Here is a 19794-nt window from a genome sequence, read left to right as displayed (position 1 = left end):
AAACAATTCAAAAACGCTATAAAAAGATTAATTTCAAACAATTCTTTTAAAAAAGTCATAAAAAACAATTTCTACCGACAGCCCCTGAGATTACCGACACATATAATCCACAAAGCCATGCACTTTAACCAAAAAAAAAGAAGGTATTGCCATGTCATCTGGAACACGTGATGCGCTCCAAACGTACCTGGCAGCATCTGATGGATCCCCTTAGATTTTCTTTCCTAAGTAACCTGATGAGCTGCCAAGTCATCTCAAGAACTGGACGAGTTTGTGTCGAAAAATCAACACATGCACAAGTCCTTGACAAGTAGCTGACGCTATGAAACTGAAAACTTCAATTTAAGATTACTTTATTATTTTAATTTCTTTCCCCCAAAAGAAACCTCGAGCAAGAGTCAAACTTGGGACGTTGGCATTCATGACGCCTGTGACTAAGATAACCAAATTTAATACAAAAAACCTGAAAAAATATCAGCTTAATAGCAAATTTATGATGGCACAGTTCAAGTTTGGGATTTGTTTTTCATTTTCTTAGGATTTGGTGGTGTTTTGGATAATGGGTTGGAAGTACAAAGCTGGGTTAGGATTGATTAGCACTGTTGTGATAATATGGGTCACTTCTGCAGAAGTCACTCAGGTAAGACTCCGTTTCATATATTCTCCGTGTTTCTTTCTTTTTTTATGTTTAATTTTGGTTATTTGTTTTCTGTTTGGTTGCCAAGAAGAGGTAGGAAAAAGAACGGACAGCTAAACTTGTGTATCCATGTTAATGAATTGGAAGAAAACTCTACTTCTTGAAGTTTCAGATTCTTGGTTATTGGTTTCCTTAATTCACCACTGTTTGACTGATAAGATTCCAGCTTACAACATCATGATTCCATCTTACCATGGAAATTGAATTGAAAAATTCATGAATTTCCATATGTTGCTTCCTCTCTAAGATTTATTATATGATAAAATTAGAAATTTGTAAAATTCACTTGCTCCCTTGTGCTTTGGTAGTTAATCAGGATTCTGAGGAATTCAGTAAGGTCAGCTGCTTTGCTTAATGTTGTTTTGGTCATAAAGTGTTGATAAACTTTCCTCAACCAAGGTAGAAATCTGTAGAACTCACAGTTGTTTACTGTTATTTGGGTGCCAAAGATTGGAAAAATTTAGGACATCTGAGTATTTTCTTTTCCCATTTTCTTATTGTTTCCCACCATGCAAAAAGATTTCTTGAACCATCATACTTTCTGCAGTTACCATGGAAGTTTTGAATGCTTTTTTCCCTGTGTTGGATACTTTTGGTATATCTTCCTTATTTCCGAATTCATTGATGGTATACATGTTTGGTGTTTGTCATGTTATTGATGATCACCATCCTGACGTTCATATAAATAACTTGAGAACTCACACTTCTCGTTTTCTGCAGCGAATCTTTGAAATGTATAAACAACCATTTGCAATCACGTATCTGGGGGTATCTCTTATGGTGGTCTATCTACCTATAGCACTTGTAAGAGACTGGTTCTGTAGCTTGTTCAATTCTGGTTTGTCTATGAACCTTTACAGTGGCAACTCTGTCATTGCCTCTACCATTGGACTCAATATCCCGCCGCTTAGGGTCAATGATATGAACGATGACCCGGAAAGTGACCTAAGAGGTTGCCTAATCACCGACAAGGATATTGGTGAAGAGGGAGAGGGGTGGCCTTTGAACGTGAAGGACAAAGAAGATGAACCCAACTTGCTTCAGCAGAATTCTGAACTTTGTTCATGGGAAATTTGCAAGTGCAGTTTATATCTTGCTCCAATATGGTTTATTACAGAGGTAACATGATTTGTGCTATTGTCATCTATCCCATAAGAGTCTTTTTTTCCCCGGAGGAGCTTGTTTTGGTTTTCGTGGTTTTTCACGAAACTTCAATAATAAAGGTCCCCTCTTAACTAGCTTGTCCAACTAATTTAGTTCCTTTGGCGATGCAGTATTTGTCAAATTCAGCACTTGCGAATACAAGTGTCGCAAGTACAACAGTCTTGACTTCTACTTCAGGGCTTTTCACCCTTTTATTTGGAGCTGTTCTTGGACAAGAGACTATAAATTTTGCTAAGGTTGTGGCAGTTTTTATCACTATGGCTGGTGTTGCTATGACCACAGTCGGAAAAACTTGGGCACGGGATGAAGCGTCGAGCTTTTCTGAGTAAGTCAAATGCAACCTGCTTAGCAGCGGAAAGTTTTTTTTTTCAAGGCTCCATACTTTCTCTCTTTCCAACTTCAATATTAATACATTGAGTCCCCTGGACTCTATATAGAATTCATATTTTATGCAATATATCATGTTGTTTTCAACCATGGATCTGAGATACCTTAAATGATCTAGTTTGCATTAAGGGCTAGAGTAAAGAGCTGATGCACTCTAGGGAGGAATCTATCTGAACTGTTTGAAGTAATACTTGTTTCCTTTATAAATTCGCAAAAAAGCATCGGTCTTTAGTCCCACGCACCATTCTGATTGTCCCATCAGAAGGCTTGCTCTCTTGAATCAAAGGGATCCTTTTGTTTTGTTAATCATCTTCATAAAATATAATCCATGGATCACATCATCTGCTCTAACCTATAATTGTCTTTCTTTTCCAGTTTTCTAATACGGTGTTTTGTTCATATTGTTTCCAAGGACAAGAAGGCACTCCATCATAGGGGACATTTTTGGTCTTTTCTCAGCAATATCATACAGCTTGTTTACTGGTAAAATTGGGTGATGAACAAATTTGAAAACTGCACAAATCTTAACTTTGACTCGATTGTTTCTTAAATTTCCTGTTCGATTGTGGACTTCTGGTCTCAAATGCAGTACTACTCAAGAAATGTGCTGGATCAGATGGGAATAAGATTGATGTGCAGAAGTGCTTTGGATACATTGGTCTCTTCACGCTTCTTGGCCTTTGGTGGCTTTGTAAGCAGTTTAATAATTTTTGTATCATTGGCACTTAGCTGTTGTAAATTTTTTTAAGACAAGAAATACTTGAACGAGAAGTGGCTATAAAAGTTAATTACTGATTACATAGCAATGTTGTTCCATGCAGTGTGGCCACTAAATGCTGCAGGGATCGAACCAGCATTCAGCTTTCCGCATTCATGGTCTGTTGGCGAAATTGTGCTGTTAAATGGCTTTGTGGGAAGTGTTCTATCTGACTACTTTTGGTACGTTGCTAAGTATTTGTTTCTCTGTTGTGGACTCAAAATTTTCTACCTGTCTTTTCTGCGAGCAACACTCTGTTTTGATTCCTATAAAAAACTTATAAAAACTGCAGAAGAGAGAAGATATATAGCACAGTTTCTAAATGCCTAGGTTATGTTGCTGCAGGGCCCTCTCAGTGGTTTGGACAACACCATTGGTTGCGACGCTAGGCATGTCCTTGACAATACCCCTCGCCATGCTAGCTGACATGGTTATACATGGTCGTCGCTACTCCGCAATCTACATATTCGGATGCATTCAGGTACATACGCTTCCTTTCATTAATTCTGGGAGTTCATTTCATACAAACCCTTCATCAGAATACAGTGAGACGTTCTACTCTAATTCTGTAGCCTTCATTTCTTCCTCAAATCAGCCAGTTTCAGAGTCAAAAAACTCTATACTGTCAAAATCAGCCAGTTTCAGACTCAAAAAACTCTATACTGCGGTGACGATAAGAGCACAAACTTCTACTAATTAGCTTTGTTGAACACAGGTTTTTGCAGGATTTATTATAGCCAACATTTCGGATAAATTTTCAGTGAAGAGGGAGTTATTATAGCAGAGGCTTGTAAACAACGGGAATATACACACCATCTGGGAAGAAACAAGCTCTCCCCCTCCTGTTGTACTGTGAACAAAACAAGTAGCTACTGCTTGTTCTATATAACGTCTACTATATTAATTTGTCAAATGTTTTCACTGGCACAGCAATCTTTTAGCACTGGAAATTGAGTTTCTCATCTGAAATTAGAATAAATTGCTAAGCTCTATATTCTAATGTTTGTTTCTAACACAAGCTCAGTAATCAACCTAGTTCTGCTGCAGACTGTCACATAATGTTATGTTCCTTTTCTTTTCCATGCCCTAGCTGAAGTAGCTAAATCTACCAAGATCATGCTGGGCTGGGCTATTTCCAGCATGCTAGCTGAACATAAAAAACCAGTGTTATATGGCTGGGCTTGCCTAGAGGTATTTTAGCTTGAGTTCATCCGTCAACTCAGGTCGTGGCTCGGGTTGAGTTGATCCCAAGTCTCGAAACTATACAAAAAGCCCAATCCGTTCATGTGAGATGTCTCTTTTTTGCATCATTTGAATGCAATGCATCAATTAATCAAGTTATTTGTTAATCAAATTATTTTAAGCTATATATGGAGAGTGCACAGCGTTTGTTAGGGTTTTAGACAGGTTATCTATAACCTAGTACAAAACCTCATGAAGCTTGTGGCCAGGCCTGAAGACTCCAGCTACGATTCTAGTTTTCAAACGATTTCAATGTTAAATTCATTAAATGACCTCTTTTTTACCATTGTTTTGAGATTCTCAACGGTTTTAAGTGTTTTGCTGGATATTATAACAATTACGGAGATTCATAAGGAAAAAAAAAACTAGAAAATTAAGAAAAAAAGATAAAAGTCTGATGAGAGTTCATTGATTTAGAGTTTTTTTTTTTCAAAAATATTTTAAAAAAAATTGAATTTTTTTTAATTTTTCTTTTCTTCAAATTTTTTTCATATTGTTTTTGAAAATTGAGTTAGAGCATTTTTTTTTTACATTTTAAAAATATTTTTTAAAAAATTGAATTTATTTTATTTTTTTTTTCAAATTTATTTTTTTGATTGTTTTTATATTGTTTTTGATGTGCTAATATAAAAATAAATAAATTTTTTTAAAAAAAATATATTATTTTAATATATTATTAAATAAAAATTATTTAAAAAAACAATTATTATTTCATAACATATTCTGAAAAGAAATTCAATCTCCTACATTTATCTCGGAAAATCATATCTCATAGAGAGTTAGGTGTGCCCATCAATAATATAAATACTATAGCGTTGCTTTAATTTTATTGACTTCAATGGCATATTTGTTATTTTTGTAGGCGTGTTGAGAATTGTATTTGTATTTGTGGTTTAAAGTATTTTTTATTTAGAAATATATTAAAATAATATTTTTTTATTTTTTAAAAATTATTTTTAAAATTAACATATTAAAATAATTAAAAAAATATTAATTTTTAACCCAAAAAAATTAAATTTTTTGATCCAAACGGTCCCTTAAGGATATTCTCTGTAATCGAAAAAAATAGTAAATAAAAGTTGAAGCTTTTTAAAAATTATAGGGGTATTATTGAAAATGTGTAAATTCTTGAAACATAAATAGAATATCAATGAAACTATAAGGACAAAAATATAGGTTTCCATTGCTATCTTACGAGACTCCATTCCTCATTAGACATCCACTTCTATCCCTGTCTTCCTCTTCTTTGTGAGATCCGGGTTATCAATCAAGATCACACAAAAATCAGTGAAACCTGACTGAATTTGCAAAGCCAGTCCAATGGACAAGGGGAAAGCAGTGATGGGGTCAGGGAGAAGATGGGCCGTTGACTTCACTGACAATTCAACACTCCCTTCTTCTCGTGATATCCCTGATCCTCCTGGCTTCTCTCGCGCCTCTCAAGATCAGGTTTGGTTCTAATAACCCCCCTCTCTCTATTGATTTGATTTGATTAGTAGTTAGTTTTTGTGGGTTTTTTATGGTGATGTGTTTTACAGGAGGATTCGGCTGTTACCAAGCAAAAAAAGGATGCTGAAGCTAATTGGAAAGCTCAGGTTTTTTTTGTCCAAATTTTTATCTTTTTTTTTAAGAAAAATTTTGGGTTTTTGCTATTGATTTATTGGCTTGTAGGAATTAATTGATATGCATAGAGGAAATGAAAATCATGTCATTTGTTAATTAATGCTGTATTTAGTAGATTTAGAAACATGTAGGGATTGAATGTAAAAGTTGTTCTATTCATGGGTAGTGGTGGATAAAAGGTAAAAAGAAAAAAGGGTTACTTTGAGAATTCTTTTTTGGGTTGGTGATTTTGACTGTGTTAATAGTTGTGTTGATGATAACAATGACTTGGAAGGATGTCTTATGATTTTATGGATGTGGTTAATGTATAAGTGCATGGTCATAAAAGGATTGACTGAAGGTACAGTAAGTTGATATGGTGTAGATTTTTAATTTGTGGCAAAATGGGATTGTTGAATTAACAAATTTGTTTTGAATCTCGTATAATGTTTATATAGTCAGTCAATGGTTGTAAAAAACTAAATTTGATGGCTTATACACAGAGTGGGGGGCTTGGGGGGGGGGGGATTGGGTGGATGTGGGAAAGGTGAGAGATTTCGTTGTGAATGATGGAAAGGGAAAGGGATTTCATGAGCTGAATGGTTGCAATTACACTGTTTTGAATCTTGAAACATGCAAAACAAATATTTCATACTTGGCTGCTCAAAGAAATTTGACTTGGACTGAAGGAGAAGAGTGATGTTTTTCCTGCATGCTGTTAAGAGTTCTATCAGCTCTGTTTTCTTAGTCAATCATATGTTACCTTGGTTTACTTGTTTCTGAATTTTCTTTGAAGTTTTCAAATATGTATATTGTTAACAACGTAATCATCTTTATATTGTGAACAGAAAGCTTGGGAAGTGGCACAAGCCCCCTTCAAGAATTTACTAATGATGGGCTTCATGATGTGGATGGCTGGAAATACAGTGCATCTATTTAGCATTGGGATTACATTTTCGGCTCTTTGGCAGCCCATAGGAGCTCTTCAAGGAGTTGGGAAGGGTGAGCTGGCCTGAGTTCAATTTGTCACTACTCTGTTTTATGTGCTTTTTGCTTGTTCTAAACCTTGTTTACATTTTCTTAGAATAATAACCTAGGAAGAGAAAGGGTGAGTGGGGGACTTTTTAGTGGGGAAGAGTGGAGGGTCAAGTTTTTCACGCCTGGATGATTCATGGTATTCAGCCAAACCTTTTATAAGGATAAGATACAAAATTAGGCAGGCATTCTCTAAACCTCTCTCTCTCTCTCTCTCTCTCTCTGGGAACTTCTGTAACAATACAAGATACCTTTCAAAATTCAAACCAGTACCCTTTTCTCCCTTCAGTATCATATTTCTTGCTGCCTATCTTGCTCCCATAAAGAGTATATTGTAAGTACTTTTATCAACTTCTGAATCAGGGCACTATATTTGCTACCTATTCCCTCTTGTAAAGAACAGAAGGGATTGTATCATTGTTAATCAACTGCTTGATCTGTGCACATGGGATTTGGATTGTGTCGTGGGAAAGTCAATTAGATGCTTCTTCTCTACTCAATAGTTTCCCTGCCCTTAACTTTCAGATTTTTGTTTTTTAAGTATCTTTGTTCTGTTTTTTCTAACTTGTGGCCTTTTCTTTGTAGTTCTTTCCATAATGAGTATCTGCTCTACCATGCATTAGAGTGGTTAGGGATTACATTTGTTCCCATGATAGTTGGCATTTGCATTTTTTTGTCATGAAGCTCATTGATCTGAGATTCAATTTATGTTGTTTTGTTTGCAGTGTTTGAGCCTTACAAAGACAGTAAAGTGGATCTTCTTGTACCTAAGTTAGTCTTTATTGCCCTAAATTTGGGTGGTTTAGCATTGGGTATTTGGAAGGTAACATGCATTTTCCTCGTCTCTCTTACATGAATTGCACTTCAAGAAAGAAAAAGAAAAAAGAAAATTTGAAGCAAGGATATCCAACGATTTGTTTCATGTTCAATTTCTTTTATTTTGGCAGCTTAACACATTGGGGCTTCTTCCAACACACGCATCAGACTGGGTTTCATCCCTACCCCCTGCTAAGGTTCATTTCTTCTTCGCAATGATTTCAACTTGCAACCAAGCACTATAGAAAAAAAATGAAAAAAAATGACAGGACTTGCATTTTATCTTCCTTTCATGTGTTATAATTTGTTTGCATGTTCTTATATTGCGTGGTAAACAACTTCTGGTTGGAGTAAAAGGTGAGCTTTGTATTAAATTGCCATGCAATGTATGGCTCCAGTGGTTTGATAAAATATATAGAATAATTCTTATTTTTTACTAGGACAAGGATACTGCAAAATTGTTACCTGGTATTGTTTTCCGTCTCCATTCAGGGGATGGTATCACTATTCCCTCTATACATACTTGAGGCATTGACTTGAATTAGTAGTTATTTTTACTTCCTACAAGGAAAAAAAATACAGGATAAAACCTATTAGGAAACCTGTTAGACTAAATTAAGAAAACCAAGGAGAAAGGGGATTACATGGCTTACTCGAGCTCTGTAGATGGGTTCTAAGAGTTCCAAACAATCTTATGCTTTGTATTTCTTTTTTTAGCAATGTCTACCGGACACTGCCACTACTGGGTATATCCTCCATTAATGATCTCAAGGGCCAACGATTTGTGATTCTTTCTAATGATTTCTTGACAATTTTTATGATTTGCTCTTTCGTTCTGCAAACCAGGGTTTTGTAGTTTATCTGAGAATTTTCACACTGTGAAGAGATTCTATAATTGCCTTTAAAGCGCACATTAACTCAGTAAAGACCTAGCTATTTAGTTTAAAACTTTCTATGTCATGAATTTTGCAAGCACAAATGTTTTCGGAGTTTCTTCTCCAGGACTAGGAACTTTACTAATATTCGTTTGCTTGTTTAATTTTCAGGAGGTCGAATATTCAGGTGGTGGTGTTCCTCTGCTCTAATGTGCTTCTTTGAGATCATTTACCTTCTGTGGGCAAGAAGACAGGTTGGAACAAAGAACTTCCCAAAGCCGGACCAGATTCGGATCTATTCTTGGGTGTGGCCTGTTATTTCGTGGGTGTGGCCACCATGGACAATGGTACCATTTAGATTGTTTTAAATTTCTTAAACCATGTAGACATTAACAGGATTGGGTTTGTTGTAATGCAGGAGTCCCTATGACATACTGTATAGATGATTATTGAACTTGAGAGGTAATAGACTAATAGTCCTTTTTGCTAACACTCAAGTTTATTATTTCTATTAAACATAAGGTTTTAAGCAGTGCTTGTGACAAATTTTGTTGCATTAGTGTGTGGTTATTATCTCGGCACACAGAAGAGATGAGGACAATAGGGATACGAATGACATGTTTTCATGTGCTTATTATTTTGAAATTACATAAAATCACTTTAAAATTGTCTTGAAAATATATTTATTTATGTTTTTATTTCTGTTTTTTTAACCAAATATGTTTTTATCTCATATATATATATATATATATATATATATATATATTTGTCTCATTTTGTTAGGAGACATTAATCAAACATAACCTTAATCAAACATAAGATTATCTGGATGTCATCAAATGTGTTACCCAGTCTTGTCTTCCATTAATGAAGAAATACTTTGCACAGGAAATTGAAAAACAGATGGACTTTTTGAGCATCTGTATTTCTGTATTGCTGTTTGGTTGGCATGTTTAGCTCACAATCTTCTCTCTCATAGATGCCATGAAATCACACATCAGCATTTTCTTCAACTTGAAAATTTTTATTATGAAATGCTAGTTGGTGTGGCTAGATCAAAGTTAGCTCATACCATCCCAGATTATTACAAAAACACTTGGAAAACTTCGTATGATGAATATTGAAAATTTTCAAAGCTTGTTACATGACCAGCTTTCACTGAGATTTAGAAATTTCTATGACAAATTTCTGTTGATTTTGTTTTATGGTCAGACATTTGCTTGCTTGTCGGCCCACGGTGACTTGCATTACAAACTTAAAACCTAGTCTGAATTGAGTTTAATTTTGAATTATTTAGAGAAATAGATTTTCTCAAAACTTAATTAAAACTTGAGTGAGAAATTATTAATGTTTTAAAAAATATATATCCAAAATAACATTGCTTTAGACAATTTTTTTTTTTTTAAATGGATCACTACTATTTGATAAATTGACTCACCCAACCCTGACTCGAGCATTGAACTGGGTCGGGGCACGAGCAGAATGTTATAATTGGTTAAAGGAAAACACACTAGTTAAGAAGTAAATTTCTTTTGCAACTCAAAACCTGTCAGTGTTTGACATCCAAAAAATAACGTGTGGTTAAAAACTAACCCCAGATGATAGATTAACGATAACTCACTCACTCACTGCCCTTGTCTTTGTCTCTCTCGCTCTCACCAACCAAAACCCACCAATGGATTTCACAACAGATCAACTTCTTCAATACAATGGCACGGACCCTTCCAAATCCATCTACGTAGCAATCAAAGGAAGAGTCTTTGATGTGATGACAAGCAAAAGCTTTTATGGACCAGGTGGTTCTTATGTAATATTTGCAGGCAAAGATGCAAGCAGGGCTTTAGCTAAAATGAGTAAAAATGATGAAGACATCTCTTCTTCATTATATGGACTTATTGAGAAAGAGATTGGTGTGCTTGATGATTGGGAAAAGAAGTTTGAGGCCAAGTACCCTGTTGTTGGTCGTGTTGTGTCTTAAAAAGTTTGGAGCTTTATGTGTTTAGTGTGGTCTATTTGTGTTTTGCAATAAAGGATCATATGACTTTTGTAAGAGATTGTGGGTTATGATGTTTTTGTTAGGTTTGGATAGTGAAGGCTGTGTGAGTGTATAATAATGTGTTCAATTTGGGGATTAATGAATAAATCTGGGTTGTGCGGAATTGAGATTTTTGTGTTTGGTTAATGATCTACTGTAGAAATTATGTTGTTTTAGGGCTATTAGCCATGCTGAACCAGGGCGCTTTTGATAGTTTTAATTGGTTTTCTTTTACTTGTTTGCAATAAATTTTGGTCTATGCAACTTGATTTTGTTCATCTTGTGGAGATTGTTTTGTTTGTTCCCTGCCATGTGCTTTTACTGATTCAATGCAGTCCTTGCTTAGCCTATTTTAGACAATTAAGGGAGTGGAAAGAATGCTTTTGAGGTGTTGGCAGACGTGACTGTTTGTAGGCGTGAAAGAATGCTAGAAGTTGAAATAACGCGTGTGTGCTTTGAATAGGAAAATATTTGATTGGAAGATCTCTTAGGAAGTGCAACGTATGAATATTGTCCGATTTCATCAATGATTTAGTTCATGTTATTGAATTAGGAAGTTTTACTAATTTTTAGTTTTGTTGTAAAAGTTTCTTGCTTTGTTCTTTAACTAGATATGAATGAACCATCACATGTAATTAAAATTAGATTTTCCCAATATCTGTAAAGAAAAAGATAGCGACCCAACATGAATGGAGATGGAGTGCATAGATATTTGTACATTGAAACACGGGTTATACTTCACAAAAATTGGCTTGTTGGAAGTATTCCGATTGATTTTTTTGATGTGTTATAGCCGTTTTAAACATGACTTTTAGCCTTTTAAAGGATGAAATAACTATTAATAAGGAACATTCTTATATGTTTCCCAGAGAAAGTCTGGCACATGAGTTTCTAGAGTGGTGCTGCTATCTTCAAATGGCAAAAATTTATGCAAGTGGTGATGTGTGATTTTGAGAACTCGTGCATTTGTGAATGCTAGAAATAGAAACTTTTAATTAGTGTTTGAGGTAATTTGAAGGTGACTTGGAACTTGAAAGTAGACTCATTTATTAAGTGATTTAGCATATGAGATTTGGGGATCTAAGGATGAAGGCTTACCCCCTACTCTTGAAGGCTTTAATGACTAAGAGAAAGCCAACTACCCTATTTTTGGATGTCTTATTTCTTCAGTTCCTAGCTTTTATTTGCTCATGTGCTTGTGCATTTCACTGTGGTGACTGGTATTTTTTGTTGTTTTGTTTGTTTAGGCAAGGGTGGTTGTGTCGATGCTAATAATTCATGAAAGAATGGATGGATGAATATGGTTACTTAACTGCTAGCATATTCTCCTTTGTTTTAATGAACCAAAATTCTTAAGTGCATTTGAAGTTAGATTTTCCCAAACTTTGTAAAGAAGAAGAGGGCAATGAACAAAAATGTACGGAGACGGAGTGTATAGATTTTGGTGATATGCTGACTGTTTTAAACTTGATTTATAACCTTTTTTAGGATGAACAGACTACTGATAAAGAACATTCTTATCAGTGTCCCTAGAGCATTCTGCCACATAGATTTTCAGTGCTTGGTGCAGCTATTTTCACTAGAAACAATTTAAGCATTGATGTTTGATTTTAAGGGTTAGTGCATCGATGAAAGCATAAGAGGAACCTCCTATGTCTTTTAAGCTTATCTTCGAGTAGTAGAAGAAATTGAAACTATTAATTAATATTTGAAGTTAGCTAAGGGTGACTTGCATTGGACTTGGTAGTGGACCAAGTGATTTAAACTGGCACATGAGAATTTAGATTCTTAGGATGAAGACTTCTTCCCTACTCTAGAAGGCTTTAATGACTAAGAGAAATCCATATACCCTGTTGTTGGATGTCTTGTTTCTCGAGTTCCTAGCTGTTATTTGCTTCTAGGTGTATGTATCTTATTGTGTTGACTGATACGTTTTGCTGTTTTGTTGGTTTAGGCTAGGAGGGTGATGTCTATGCTAATAATCCATGGAAAATGGATTGATGGATGAATAACTAGCTTTGGATTTGGAGTCCTTTCTTGATACTTTTGATCTTCTACTTTAAGTTGCCGCTGACATGCACTTTTCCCTACAACTTGGGTTTATTGTGAGGATTGCTTATTTCTTGGTATCTCTAGGACTGAAGCTTTGCCGAGACATTGCCTTTTTTGCTTGTACCTTGTTGTATGGATAGATGAATACTAGGGTTCCTAATAGGGGCAATTCATGGCTCTGTTTTCTTGATGTATCATAGTTGGTTGAAAAGAAAAGATTATTCTGTGTTTTTTCGTAGTTTCTTGAAAGAGTGCAATTCATGTGAAGAGGTTTGATAAATGATCTATAGATCAACTCCTTGACAGCGTTTCAGGCTTGCATGGAACTTGGGTACTTTTACTTTCACTAGAGGTACTGCTACACAGAAGATTGAACACTAAACTAAAGTGTGCTGGATTAGTGAAGTAAACAAGAATTTACCTAGACAAATAAATTCCTTCTACATGAGATCTGAACTTGAGACCATCACTTTGAGAGAAGTGCCACTCATTACTCTCAACTAATTCCTCCCAAGTTCTTGTAATGCCTGATGCCCTGGTTCCTCCCAAGATCCTCTTCAAATTCTTCAATGAAAGTTGTCAACTAGATTCCAATGACACTAATGCATTTCCAGGAAGGAATGAAGGGAAAAAGATGTGAAAGAGGAAACAATGGACAAACCCCATTAACATGGTAGAGTTCTTTGGTGGTTTAAATACTTCCATGACAGTTTTCCAAGTAGAAACATCAATAAGTCGATATGTCCGAGTGGTCAAGGAGACAGACTTGAAATCTGTTGGGCTTCGCCCGCGCAGGTTCGAACCCTGCTGTCGATGGTTTTCTCTTTTATAGATGGATGATTTCACTTTGGTTCTTTTGTGACATATCCACAAGTGATGTATGAAAAAAAACAGCTTTTAAATCATGTACTTGGAAAGAATATCCTTCATGAATGAGAATTATGGTCACTCATTGTCAATTATATCACCATTTCCTTTTCTGCTCATAGCCACATGGTTTCTCATCTTATGACTCCTTTTTATAATGTATAAAAAGCTTCTTTTAAACCCTATCATTGTAAAGAATATATAATACTTTTAAAACTTAGCAAATAAGAGTAAGGCAGGCTTGAGTTGAACTTAGTATAGACATCACCCTCCTAGTTAAACTTAATCCAAACAAGGATGAGATTAGTATTAATAATTTTTTTTAAAAAAATTGAAATGAATAAATAATATATTTTTAATAAAAATTATTGACATGATGACTCACAAATTAATTCAATAACTTAGCAACTAAGCTTTTTTTTTATATATATAACAACAAAACAAAGTCAAGTATAGTTTTGTGCTTGTTTCTTACATTTATGTAAAGCCTATTGTCAAATAACCTGAACTTTAAATAACCTTTGCATTAATGTCTATTATGATTGATTTTATTAGTCGTGAATTCTAATAATTTAGATTTTTTATGGAGTCATTTGAATTGAGAATCCATGTTGAATTCAAGAGAAAAGGTTTCATCATGATGATTATTTATTTCGGGATATCAAGAGATGGAGTAACAAAATGGTAAATATTCCATTTAATCAACCAAGATCAAGTGTAGTGTTTTCATGAATCTGCTTAAGTGCAACAAATGAAAGAAATATTTGCTCGTTCATTCTCCATCCCTCCATGAGTGCTGGAGGTGTCTGTGGTCCATGCTCAGGCCCACGGTTGGCCTCTTGAAAACCTAACAGTAACAGGCCATTGTCCTCTCACTTTCAGAAGAAACTTCCACTGAGCATTACTATCTTCCAATTCTATACCTTTCTTGGGCTTTAGTTCAGGTTAATGATCATATCCTTAAATATCAAGCAGCATTGAAACGAGTCCTTGTTTGCAAATACTACAACTTTGTACAGAAACCCTAACCATCCAGAGAAGCAAGCAGCCATGGACAAGTAGTGTCTGCTCCATCATTGACCCACTTTCTTGATTGTCTTGATCAACAAAATGAACGGTTCATATTCCTCCAAAAGAGCCAAGACAACCTTTTCTTTCGTAAAGAAATGAAAAGGTTAGTCTATTCATCGAGAAAAAGAAAAAGAAAAAGAAAAAGAAAAGCCCTCCTCTTCCCTTCTCTACTAAGTAACTTCCGTAAAGGTCCTCCAAGCTTTGCTTTATTCATCATCCCTCTCTCTTTGTCCCTCTCTTTCATCAAATCAAGATAACAAACTTGCAAATCTAATCTTAGATCTTTAGTATAGTATCTCTTATTGTTAGTTTCATTTAAAGATTGAGTCTTTTTGTAACCAAAACATCAAGGTTACTGTTTTTTTATGTATTGAGATTACCCATTTGATCTAATAAATTCTTGTTTTTTTGGTTAAAGATCAAAACTTTTATCTGTATTTTGTTTATGGAAACAAGGAGCTCTGTGTTTGCAAACCCAAAACCCTGTAAGCATCTTGCAGATTATAAGCTGAGGCATGGCTTGAGTGGATACAAATTCCTTCAAAAATGGCTCAAAACCTTTCCAAATGGAAAGACAAGCATTAAAATGTGTGAAACAAAGATGCCCAAATGCAGTTTTTGTAGTGGGATTCGTCAAGGTAGACTGTTTCTGTGTTTGATTTGTTCTTCAATGTCTTGTTCAGACCATACCCTTTTGCATAGTCAATCTGAGAATGGCCATGATATAGCTGTTGACATTGAAAGATCAGAACTTTATTGTTGTTCTTGTAGTGATCAGGTCTATGACCTTGATTTTGATAAGGTAGTTGTGGCTAAAAATATTGTGGATATGCCAAGTAAGACACGTGATAGTGTTGTTGATGATTTAATGAGGAGATCAAGCAAGAGGAGGAGGTTGAATTCAGTGGTGGATTTGGATTTGATAAGGTCTAAATTTTTTGTTTGGATGAGGGGTCGAAGGGCCAAATCGTGCTATCCATTGGGATTAAGAGGATTGAATAATTTGGGCAGTACTTGTTTCATGAATTCTATTTTGCAAGCTTTGCTCCATGCACCACCGTTCAGGAATTACTTCTTGAGTGAGAGACACGACCGTGAAACTTGTAGGAAAAGATCATCGGATCAATCGTGTTTGGCTTGTGATATTGGTGTAATTTTCTCAGCTGTTTATTCCGGGGATCGGACACCTTATAGTCCAGCTCAGTTTCTTTACAGGTCTGACATTGCTATATATGTGCACCTTCTAGTTTCAGTGTGTTTTGATAGCAAATCTATTTTCATTATCATGATTTTGTTGATTGATTCATGCTAAATTGTCTGCTATTATCTGTTTTAGACCTGTTGAGAGGGGATGTAATCCGCCACTATTTTCTGAGATTCTTTCTTTGACAAACTTTAGTACATTCACATAGCTTGTTTGTTTTATAGATTCAGTTTTTTCTGCCACTGTTAAAAGGTAGACTAGAGATATGTTATATCCCATCAGGTATCAGCTAGCAGAAAGTATGGTGTCTTAAGGATTTTTTCAAGCAGGTTTTCTTCTCTTCTCCTATATTTCTGATAGAAAATTTCATTATCTTGTGGTGGAATTGGTTCTTACTTGGGTGTATAAGTGATTCTAATCGGAAGTCTTCTGTAATGGTGTAGTTACTGAGCTGTTTTACTATTCGGATTTTGATATTGATTTAAGTGTGGTGTTAGATTCCTTCATAGGCCTTCCATTTAATTCTCCAGCAGATGTTTGGAGGTGACTTGTGCTTTAGTAATGAGATTTTGTTTCTATATGAAGTTGGTGGCAGCATTCGGCAAATCTAGCTAGCTACGAGCAGCAGGATGCTCATGAATTCTTCATTTCAGTGTTAGATGGAATCCATGAGAGAGAGGGAAAGGAGAGAAATCCAAACAAAGGTAATGCCTCTAGGTTCTGGGATAAGGTGTACTTTCTATTTTGTGTTATGTTCTGTTTATCACATGATGGTGTTTAGAGATGACGTAAGGTTTCGAAAAATGATTCCTAGATGCGTTAGAATAAATTTGGGATTACTACCTAGTAGTTTTTCTTTGTAGGATAAGATAACTTCTGTATTTTTTTAATGTATTATACATTGTATTCTAAAGAAGTTGGGTTATGATTTCCAGGAGTTTGAGTTCTGGGATTTAGCAAATAACTATGGGTTTGTCTACAAGGAAATGTCACTGTTTTTGTCCCAAATCATGTGAAAGAACTTGTTAATTTCGAAAACAAACTCTGATTTGCTTGCAGTATCCAGGGCACTAGGGGGTGGTTCACACAGTGGTGAATTTTACATTATATGTTATTTTTACTGTGTTTGACTTACAATATATAGATCTTTTTTTGTGTAGATAATGGAGATTGTCAGTGTATTGCTCATAGGGTTTTCTCAGGTATGCTAAGATCAGATCTAACCTGCACAACTTGTGGGTTTACTTCCACAACTTACGACCCTTGTGTTGACATTTCGCTCAACATGGACACAAGCAGCTTTTCTTCAGTGGATGTGGCTAACAAATCTGTTAGGCCGAATGAGGACACCGGCAGTTCTACCCTTTTGGCTTGTTTGGATCTGTTCACAAGGCCTGAGAGGTTGGGGTCTGATCAGAAACTGTACTGCCAAAATTGTCAAGAAAAGAGGGACTCGTTGAAGCAAATGTCTATTAAAAGGCTTCCACTGGTCTTGTCATTGCATATCAAGCGGTTTGAGCACTCTTCCTTGAGAAGAACATCAAGAAAAATTGATTGGCATTTACAGTTTCCTTTTTCTCTGGATATGACCCCATATTTATCTCCATCAATTGTCAGAAACAGGTTTGGAAATAGAATTTTTGGGTTTGAGAGTGATGAAGCGGATATCTCTGCAGAATTTGAGATTTTTGCTGTAGTCACTCATTCTGGGATGCTAGACTCAGGTCATTACGTGACTTATCTGCGCCTGCAAAACCAATGGTACAAGTGCGATGATGCTTGGATTACTGAAGTTGATGAGAGGATTGTGAGAGCGTCACAGTGTTATATGATTTTCTATGTGCAGAGGATGCTTTATTACAAAGCAAATGAGGATTTGAGTTGCACGCCAATGCCTTCAAGGAGGGACCCGTTTGTTCCGATTGCCGGTTGTTGCTGACAACAATTTTCAATTATGGGCTGGTGATTGGCAGGATGTGAAATTACTTTGCCAGATGCGTCCAAGGTTGGTTATCTGTACCTGTGAGATGAAAGAAATGGCAAACTGTTTATTGATGGAGTCTGCTCTCAGAACCAAATCAATCAGCCAGGAACGATAACACACTGCTAAGATCAACCCTGAGCCCCGAAGAAGTAATCAAAACTGCAGATTCTTAAAAGATCAACCATTTGAACAAGATATGCGATACCAATACGAATCATCTCCAAATTGATATGTTAAATGACTACTTGCCATTATGCTTTGAGAGATATTGGCCGGGAAGAAGCAGCTTGCCTCTTCATATGAGATTCTCATGGCTCTCATTTCATGATTGTTTCTGGGAATTCTTTGACTGCAGGTCAGTCATGTATAGAACAAATTTTTATTACCAACTAATACAATCACTTATTCCTGAATGCATATATCTCTTTTATGTGCTGTGTATCCATTGGTTTCCAAGAATGAAAGCAAAGCTCTAATTTGCTAACAATTTCGTATACCATCTTGGTTTTCTATCCTTGCAAATTGCTTTGTTCATCGATTACTTAAACTAGAGGAGGTTAACCACTGTGGAAGTGCCCTCTGCTCAGCTTTATGAATGCCAGCCATCTGGCCAGCCAGCCATCATTCCCCCCTAGTTTTGTGTGAGAAGTGGGCAGCCAGCCAAACGCAGTACATAGCTATGTGCCACTGAGTAGACTTGTCTTGCCCCATAAAAGCACGAACTCTGTGGACTCACTAGAAACCATTGTAGTTAATCACTTGACTGAACAAACATAAATCATTATCTTTATCAAGGGGCATGATTAAAAGCTATAAAGCATGTGGAAAGTATTATAAGATATTGTTCGGTTATTGTTTCAAAACAGTAAAGAGAAGATAAAGATAATGACAAGGTAACACAGGGGAAGACAAGAACTTCAAGAGATTATACCAATTCTATATACGATGATAGATATTTTCAATTTTTTTCTTAATTAATGTGATAGCATAGATTTAATGATATTTGAATTTATTTTATGAAAAAGAAATTCCACTCTTCTCCAATCTTTTAATTTAACCCAGTCAACAAATGTTTTTCACCCTTGCTCACAGCATGAACAATATATTTTGAATTTAACTTTAATTTATTTTAATCTAAACTTAAATTAATAAATTATAAAAAACATTGTTTATGATGATTCACAGCGGTGCACGGAACACGAATATGATTATATCGATAATAAAAATCATTATAAAATTATTGTTATCATGTTTAATAATATTAAATTAGTTGGTGAAAAAGAAAGAGTACGCTAGGAATCAATTGTAAAGGTTTTTAATCCAATACACTCTTCTTTTAGACTTCAAAGCTATCTACTCGAGAGTTGGCCTGGTAAGGTTTTAAAAAAATCGGTGACAGTTGACCTTATGAAATTTGGATAAGTCGGTAAGTTAATTTTAAATTTGAAACGATAACCTTGCATGGCAGGGTTATCCTATTAAAATCTGGTTTAATTTTTTTAAAATAAAATATATTATTTTATTAGAAAAACAAAATAATATTTTTTTAATCCATTCAAATTAACCCTTTTAACCTATGATAAGTCAAGGGTCAAGCCGGGAAGATGGCATTTCATAACATGGAAATGATATTTAGAAGTTACTTTTTTTAAAATATTTTTATTTTAAAAAATATTAAAATAATATATATTTTCATTTTAAAAAAAATTATTTTTGATATTAATACATTAAAATAATCTAAAAATATAAATAATAATTTAATTTTTTATTTTTTTTTATGAAATACTGATTTTTCAAACTGCTATGAAATAATTTGCCTGCTGCTTTCTTTAATATCACCAGCTATTCATTGATTTGTTTTCATAGCATCTTTATAAGGCAAGAGTATATTATAATTTAGTATTCGTAGTTTAACAGAACTAATTTAATTAGTCCTCAAATTTTCAAAACCTTTATATATAATCCCTATTTTCTTAAATTTTCTTACGAGCTAGTCCTTTTATCGA

At 34.9% G+C, this 19794-nt stretch overlaps 4 protein-coding genes and 1 non-coding gene across 5 annotated transcripts; all 5 read left to right on the top strand.

Moving 5' to 3' along the window:
• The first annotated feature begins 267 nt into the window (after positions 1-267).
• LOC7468701 (thiamine-repressible mitochondrial transport protein THI74) lies at positions 268-4005 on the top strand. The gene is made up of 8 exons (XM_002309652.4): positions 268-640; positions 1418-1816; positions 1972-2186; positions 2661-2731; positions 2838-2939; positions 3070-3187; positions 3351-3486; positions 3721-4005. Exons 1-8 carry the CDS (start codon positions 560-562, stop codon positions 3784-3786), a joined length of 1188 nt encoding a protein of 395 aa, XP_002309688.3. The 5' UTR covers positions 268-559; the 3' UTR covers positions 3787-4005.
• A 1417-nt stretch (positions 4006-5422) lies between these two features.
• LOC7468700 (uncharacterized) lies at positions 5423-9121 on the top strand. The gene is made up of 6 exons (XM_002309651.4): positions 5423-5696; positions 5786-5842; positions 6698-6851; positions 7610-7707; positions 7832-7897; positions 8747-9121. Exons 1-6 carry the CDS (start codon positions 5568-5570, stop codon positions 8783-8785), a joined length of 543 nt encoding a protein of 180 aa, XP_002309687.1. The 5' UTR covers positions 5423-5567; the 3' UTR covers positions 8786-9121.
• A 1006-nt stretch (positions 9122-10127) lies between these two features.
• On the top strand, positions 10128-10738 carry LOC7468699 (probable steroid-binding protein 3). Its single transcript, XM_002309650.4, has one exon. The coding sequence runs from the start codon at positions 10251-10253 to the stop codon at positions 10551-10553; it is 303 nt and encodes a 100-aa protein (XP_002309686.2). The 5' UTR covers positions 10128-10250; the 3' UTR covers positions 10554-10738.
• Positions 10739-13396: 2658 nt separating this feature from the next.
• Positions 13397-13478, top strand: TRNAS-UGA (transfer RNA serine (anticodon UGA)). Its single transcript has one exon. It is a non-coding gene; the product is annotated as a tRNA-Ser (tRNA).
• A 1020-nt stretch (positions 13479-14498) lies between these two features.
• LOC7468698 (ubiquitin C-terminal hydrolase 22) lies at positions 14499-18201 on the top strand. The gene is made up of 3 exons (XM_024603887.2): positions 14499-15815; positions 16390-16508; positions 16965-18201. Exons 1-3 carry the CDS (start codon positions 15046-15048, stop codon positions 17741-17743), a joined length of 1668 nt encoding a protein of 555 aa, XP_024459655.2. The 5' UTR covers positions 14499-15045; the 3' UTR covers positions 17744-18201.
• Positions 18202-19794: the final 1593 nt, after the last annotated feature.

This window comes from Populus trichocarpa, chromosome 6, assembly GCF_000002775.5.
Source record: "Populus trichocarpa isolate Nisqually-1 chromosome 6, P.trichocarpa_v4.1, whole genome shotgun sequence".
In the NCBI taxonomy this organism is placed as follows: Eukaryota; Viridiplantae; Streptophyta; class Magnoliopsida; order Malpighiales; family Salicaceae; genus Populus; species Populus trichocarpa.
This window is presented reverse-complemented; position numbering and strand designations above follow the sequence as displayed.